Source organism: Cherax quadricarinatus, chromosome 33 (assembly GCF_038502225.1).
Source record: "Cherax quadricarinatus isolate ZL_2023a chromosome 33, ASM3850222v1, whole genome shotgun sequence".
Classification (NCBI taxonomy): Eukaryota; Metazoa; Arthropoda; class Malacostraca; order Decapoda; family Parastacidae; genus Cherax; species Cherax quadricarinatus.
Window position 1 is genome coordinate 28,911,126 of NC_091324.1, and position 7,714 is coordinate 28,918,839.

Genomic DNA, 7,714 nt, shown 5'->3' on the forward strand with positions numbered 1-7,714 from the left:
GATTTGTCAGTTAAAAATAGGAGAGGAGAGTTATTAAATGGAGAGTTAGAGGTATTGGGAAGATGGAGGGAATATTTTGAGGAATTGTTAAATGTTGATGAAGATAGGGAAGCTGTGATTTCGTGTATAGGGCAAGGAGGAATAACATCTTGTAGGAATGAGGAAGAGCCAGTTGTGAGTGTGGGGGAAGTTCGTGAGGCAGTAGGTAAAATGAAAGGGGGTAAGGCAGCCGGGATTGATGGGATAAAGATAGAAATGTTAAAAGCAGGTGGGGATGTAGTTTTGGAGTGGTTGGTGCAATTATTTAATAAATGCACGGAAGAGGGTAACGTACCTAGGGATTGGCAGAGAGCATGCATAGTTCCTTTGTATAAAGGCAAAGGGGACAAAAGAGAGTGCAAAAATTATAGGGGGATAAGTCTGTTGGGCATACCTGGTAAAGTGTATAGTAGAGTTATTATTGAAAGAATTAAGAGTAAGACGGAGAATAGGATAGCAGATGAACAAGGAGGCTTTAGGAAAGGTAGGGGGTGTGTGGACCAGGTGTTTACAGTGAAACATACAAGTGAACAGTATTTAGATAAGGCTAAAGAGGTCTTTGTGGCATTTATGGATTTGGAAAAGGCGTATGACATGGTGGATAGGGGGGCAATGCGGCAGATGTTGCAGGTGTATGGTGTAGGAGGTAGGTTACTGAAAGCAGTGAAGAGTTTTTACGAGGATAGTGAGGCTCATGTAGGAAAGAGGGAAATTATTTCCCAGTAAAAGTAGGCCTTAGACAAGGATGTGTGATGTCACCGTGGTTGTTTAATATATTTATAGATGGGGTTGTAAGAGAAGTAAATGCGAGGGTCTTGGCAAGAGGCGTGGAGTTAAAAGATAAAGAATCACACACAAAGTGGGAGTTGTCACAGTTGCTCTTTGCTGATGACACTGCTCTTGGGAGATTCTGAAGAGAAGCTGCAGAGATTGGTGGATGAATTTGGTAGGGTATGCAAAAGAAGAAAATTAAAAGTGAATACAGGAAAGAGTAAGGTTATGAGGATAACAAAAAGATTAGGTGATGAAAGATTGGATATCAGATTGGAGGGAGAGAGTATGGAGGAGGTGAATGTATTCAGATATTTGGGAGTGGACGTGTCAGCGGATGGGTCTATGAAAGATGAGGTGAATCATAGAATTGATGAGGGGAAAAGAGTGAGCGGTGCACTTAGGAGTCTGTGGAGACAAAGAACTTTGTCCTTGGAGGCAAAGAGGGGAATGTATGAGAGTATAGTTTTACCAACGCTCTTATATGGGTGTGAAGCATGGGTGATGAATGTTGCAGCGAGGAGAAGGCTGGAGGCAGTGGAGATGTCATGTCTGAGGGCAATGTGTGGTGTGAATATAATGCATAGAATTCGTAGTTTGGAAGTTAGGAGGAGGTGCGGGATTACCAAAACTGTTGTCCAGAGGGCTGAGGAAGGGTTGTTGAGGTGGTTCGGACATGTAGAGAGAATGGAGCGAAACAGAATGACTTCAAGAGTGTATCAGTCTAGTGGAAGGAAGGTGGGGTAGGGGTCGGCCTAGGAAAGGTTGGAGGGAGGGGGTAAAGGAGGTTTTGTGTGCTAGGGGCTTGGACTTCCAGCAGGCATGTGTGAGCATGTTTGATAGGAGTGAATGGAGACAAATGGTTTTTAATACTTGACGTGCTGTTGGAGTGTGAGCAAAGTAACATTTATGAAGGGGTTCAGGGAAATCGGCAGGCCAGACTTGAGTCCTGGAGATGGGAAGTACAGTGCCTTCACTCTGAAGGAGGGGTGTTAATATTGCAGTTTAAAAACTGTAGTGTAAAGCACCCTTCTGGCAAGACAGTGATGGAGTGAATGATGGTGTAAGTGTTTTCTTTTTCGGGCCACCCTGCCTTGGTGGGAATCGGCCAGTGTGATAATAAAAAAAAAATAAAGTTATTTATTGGGTGAATTTGGAATAAGAAAATGTAAGAAGACTGGAAACTTAAACTTGTGAGATTGAATCTGAGTGATTTTTTTTATTTTTTATTATCACACTGGCCGATTCCCACCAAGGCAGGGTGGCCCGAAAAAGAAAAACTTTCACCATCATTCACTCCATCACTGTCTTGCCAGAAGGGTGCTTTACACTACAGTTTTTAAACTGCAACATTAACACCCCTCCTTCAGAGTGCAGGCACTGTACTTCCCATCTCCAGGACTCAAGTCCGGCCTGCCGGTTTCCCTGAACCCCTTCATAAATGTTACTTTGCTCACACTCCAACAGCACGTCAAGTATTAAAAACCATTTGTCTCCATTCACTCCTATCAAACACGCTCACGCATGCCTGCTGGAAGTCCAAGCCCCTCGCACACAAAACCTCCTTTACCCCCTCCCTCCAACCTTTCCTAGGCTGACCCCTACCCCACCTTCCTTCCATCACAGACTGATACACTCTTGAAGTCATTCTGTTTCGCTCCATTCTCTCTACATGTCCGAACCACCTCAACAACCCTTCCTCAGCCCTCTGGACAACAGTTTTGGTAATCCCGCACCTCCTCCTAACTTCCAAACTACGAATTCTCTGCATTATATTCACACCACACATTGCCCTCAGGCATGACATCTCCACTGCCTCTAGCCTTCTCCTCGCTGCAACATTCATCACCCATGCTTCACACCCATATAAGAGCGTTAGTAAAACTATAATCTCATACATTCCCCTCTTTGCCTCCAAGGACAAAGTTCTTTGTCTCCACAGACTCCTAAGTGCACCACTCACCCTTTTCCCCTCATCAATTCTATGATTCACCTCATCTTTCATAGACCCATCCGCTGACACGTCCACTCCCAAATATCTGAATACATTCACCTCCTCCGTACTCTCTCCCTCCAATCTGATATCCAATCTTTCATCACCTAATCTTTTTGTTATCCTCATAAGCTTACTCTTTCCTGTATTCACTTTTAATTTTCTTCTTTTGCATACCCTACAATTCATCCACCAATCTCTGCAACTTCTCTTCAGAATCTCCCAAGAGCACAGTGTCATCAGCAAAGAGCAACTGTGAGAACTCCCACTTTGTGTGATTCTTCATCTTTTAACTCCACGCCTCTTGCCAAGACCCTCACATTTACTTCTCTTACAAACCCATCTATAAATATATTAAACAACCACGGTGACATCACACATCCTTGTCTAAGGCCTACTTTTACTGGGAAATAATTTCCCTCTTTCCTACGTACTCTAACTTGAGCTTCACTATCCTCGTAAAAACTCTTCACTGCTTTCAGTAACCTACCTCCTACACCATACACCTGCAACATCTGCCACATTGCCCCCTATCCACCCTGTCATATGCCTTTTCCAAATCCATAAATGCCACAAAGACCTCTTTAGCCTTATCTAAATACTGTTCACTTATATGTTTCACTGTAAACACCTGGTCCACACACCCCCTACCTTTCCTGAAGCCTCCTTATTCATCTGCTATCCTATTCTCTGTCTTACTCTTAATTCTTTCAATAATAACTCTACCATACACTTTACCAGGTATACTCAACAAACATATCCCCCTATAATTTTTGCACTCTCTTTTGTCCCCTTTGCCTTTATACAAAGGAACTATGCATGCTCTCTTCCAATCCCTAGGTACCTTACCTTCTTCCATACATTTATTAAATAATTGCACCAACCACTCCAGAACTATATCCCCACCTGCTTTTAACATTTCTATCTTTACCCCATCAATCCCGGCTGCCTTACCCCCTTTCATTTTACCTACTGCCTCACGAACTTCCCCCACATTCACAACTGGCTCTTCCTCACTCCTACAAGATGTTATTCCTCCTTGCCCTATACACGAAATCACAGCTTCCCTATCTTCATCAACATTTAACAATTCCTTGAAATATTCCCTCCATCTTCCCAATACCTCTAACTCTCCGTTTAATAACTCTCCTCTCCTATTTTTAACTGACAAATCCATTTGTTCTCTAGACTTCCTTAACTTGTTAATCTCACTCCAAACTTTTTCTTATTTTCAACAAAATTTGTTGATAACATCTCACCCACTCTCTCATTTGCTCTCTTTTTACATTGCTTCACCACTTCTGAGTATTATGGACACATTTTCATAGTTAAAAATTTTCTTATTGTAACCTGGATTATGTTTGTATTGGGGTCTTTGTATGACCCAGTATAACTTATTTCACTAAGCTTTTATTTAGCCCTTTTAAAATGCATTATGTTGTACTTTTTTCCTTTATACGCTCCGGCCATGTCCTGCCTAGCTATGGTGACCTGACAATAAAGATGACACTTTCACTCAGTCACTGTTTTGCCAGAAGTGTGCTGCCATAGTTCAAATAATCTTCTAAACAGCAACATCCTTACCCCTCCTTCATAGTGCAGGCATTATGCTTCCCACTTCCAGGACCCAAGTCTGGTTAACTTGTTTCCCTGAATCCCTTCATAAATGTTACCTTTCTCACTCCTAACACACTTATACAAGCCTGTTGGATGTTCAAGCCCCTAGCACTCAAAAACCTCCTTTACCCATCCTCCCTCCAACTTTTTCTCTCTAAATGCCCAAATAACCTCAATAACCCCTTCTCAGCATTGCTGCACTACCTAATCTCCACATTGAATTCTCTGCATAATATTCACACCACATGTTGCCCTTAAACACAACACCTCTACTGCCTCCAGCCAACTCCTCACTGCAACATTTAAAACCCATGCTTCACATCCATATAGCAGTGGTGGTACCACTGTACTCTGGTACATTCTCCTTTCTTTGCCTCCATAGATAAAGCTCTGTGTCTTCAGATTCTTCAGTGCATTGCCCACTTTTTTTCCTTTGTCAGTTCTGTGGTTCACCTCATTTCTCACAGAACCATCTGATGACACATCCGCTTCTAAATAAGCTATATTATTTTAATTTCTTTTTCAGACGCAAATCCTTAATAAACATTTGAATGAACTGATGGATGGCCTAACTGCAAAAGTTTTCCGTACATACAATGCCTCTCGTACCCTACAAGAACAGCTAGATTTACTCACAAATGATGATGATCCTATCCCTGCCAAAATCTTATCGTATAACAGAGCAAACCGAGCAGTTGCAATATTATGTAACCATCAGCGTGCCGCCCCCAAGACCTTTGATAAATCAATGGCGAGTTTGCAGAAGAAGATGGAGGATAAGAAAGAACAGGTTGAGGAGGCAATGAAGGAATGCTCACAATTAAAAAAGGCAGTAAAATCATTTGGCTCTCAAAAAGATAAAGCAGCTTACGAGAAGAAGAAGAAAGCTTTGGAACGTTTGAAGGAACAGTTGGAGAAGCTGGAACTCTCTGCAACAGACAAGGAAGAAAACAAAACTATTGCCTTGGGTACTTCAAAGCTCAACTACTTGGATCCTCGTATATCTGTAGCATGGTGCAAGAAATATGGAGTACCAATTGAGAAGGTTTACAATAAGACTCAACGGCAGAAGTTCCAGTGGGCAATTGAGATGGCAACTGCAGACTATAATTTCATGGGAGAACCAATGAACATTAAGCCTGAGGATGAAGAGGAGGAGGAAGATGAGTAGGCAGTCTTCTATCATAAACTGTCTTGAGAATGACCAAAGATGATATTTTGGTAATTTGTAGTGAAGATGTATTCTCAGAGTATCTTGTACATCTTACCCTAGAGATCCATTGTGGTCCACTGTTTTTAAAATCACTATATTATAGTGAAAATGTGCAACTGTGAAACAGAACATAAGAATTTAATTATAGAACTATTTTATTGAGGTTCAATTGTGTACCTTGAGTATTTATTACACATCCATAATTTTAAGTGTTTGTATGTAGTTTTGCTATGCTAAACTATTTTGCGTGTATAAATTGATTTTTCTATTAAATAGTGTAGGTCTGGAAATGTTAACAGAAATAAAAGGTTTTTACTGAACACTTTGACTTCAGGCCCTGTGGGTTGATTGGTTTGTACGTATTTATGATTTATATTAAAGATCATTTATTATTTTATATGAATTGTCATATATAGAAGTGTAGTAAGTATACATCTTAAATTATTGGCCTATAAATATGAAATTGTTGAAGAATCTCGTATGGAGAGTGAGTGACTTCACCTGAGTGGGCATTTTGCAGTGGCTAATTAACAGCCCTTTTATGGTCACGTGCCACTGCATAATTTGACAGTGATCAAAATCCTCAAAGAATACACAGGTAGTTTTTATAATTGAATAGTGAATTATCATCATACCATATTTAAAGTGTTAAACTGGAAAGAGAAGACTGAATTTTGTGACTTGGGCAGTGAAGTCTCTCTGGTCTCTCTTAAAGTTTAACTATGACTGACTTAAATAAGAAGCTAACTCGTATTCTAGGTAAGTCACCACTGATATTAAAACTGCACTTTATTTTAAATTGGTGTATCTAGGCAGAGTTCAAATTTACATTATACATCAGTATTTATTGAAGAGGGTTTCATAGTTGAAAAGTAACACTCTGGTCTTTCAACCCAAGAGGTAGGTTTGAGCCTTTGACTAGGCAGGGTTAGCAAGACATTATTTGCTGTAGCATGTAACACAAGCCAGTCACTGTTTTCGTCAGAGTTCTAGGCTAATTATCAGTTATGCCTATGAGGTGCCACCCTATGTTTTTATAATTATGTAAATTGACTTTTGGGGCTTAGTTACAGGATGGTTGTGTTGGGCAGCTAGTGGTATGTACTGTATGGCTGTTTACCACATCCCTTGCTGGCTGTCAATTAGAATAGCTTTTTAAGACGTCTTTTAAGTTATAATTGGTGTAACTTTTTGGTAAATTTATGGAATTTGATTGTGTTGGCTGATGCACCAGTGGAATACTTGATACATAAGGGGTCATGATGTAGGCATCCTATGTGAAAATATGTATACTGTAAACCAGGATGTATAGCCTTTCAAGAAACTCACGGGACCATTAAAGTAAACAAGTTATTCTGGACCTAGTTGTTGGAACTTGGCTAAAATTGGACTTAACATTATGGTCTGTGTTTTCACATCTCTAAAATTTATAATAGATCTTCCCAGTTCAGCTGGCCATTCCATACCATTATGTGATATGCACTGTGTACATAATTATTATCATCAATAAACCTTCATCATGGAAATTTTGTTGTATATCTTCATGACCTTCAAAAGTTGTTCATATGCAAGGAGTTTTTCTCTGTCACTTTTTTCTCCGTCTTTTGAGCAACTTGAGCTCCAAGACCTCCCAATTCTCATAGTGGACATATATTTACTACCTACCTGTGGGCGAAGGTGCTTCCCCTGCAATGTAACTCGCTTACTTTTGACTGCCGTGAACTTCCATCCTCAGTTTATGCTGCAGGACACCATTTACAAGTCCGAGAGTTGATCCTTACACCACATCAGTGTGGAAATTGCTGGCGCTTCAGCCACTTGGCAAAATATTGCAGGTCCATGGCAGAATACCCAGTCTGTAGTGCTACAGACCATACCAGTACATCCTGCAGCCTACCTCCCTCTTGCCTTAATTGTAATGAGCTCACCCAGCTTATTCTTGCCGTTGCCAAGTTTACTTAAAAAGAATGAAAAATCCGCTGTCTCACAGAGAAAGGCGGTTTCACTTACACTATGGCAGTCCTCTCTGCCTCCAAGGGAGACTTCCACAACTTTCTTATTCTAGAGTTACTAAGTGGCCT

General features: G+C 40.7%; 1 protein-coding gene across 2 annotated transcripts in view; it reads left to right on the plus strand.

The window, feature by feature from the left end:
- The window catches only part of Top1 (topoisomerase 1), a 54,937-nt gene extending 47,778 nt beyond the window's left edge, over positions 1–7,159 (plus strand). The window contains exon 11 of one of the 2 annotated variants that reach the window (XM_053783862.2): positions 4,947–5,742. In XM_053783862.2, coding sequence (XP_053639837.1) covers positions 4,947–5,591 — 645 coding nt within the window. In that variant the 3' untranslated portion in view covers positions 5,592–5,742. Of the gene's footprint in view, positions 1–4,946 lie in introns of both variants that reach the window. The other variant, XM_053783863.2, reaches the window with a different exon arrangement.
- Positions 7,160–7,714: the final 555 nt, after the last annotated feature.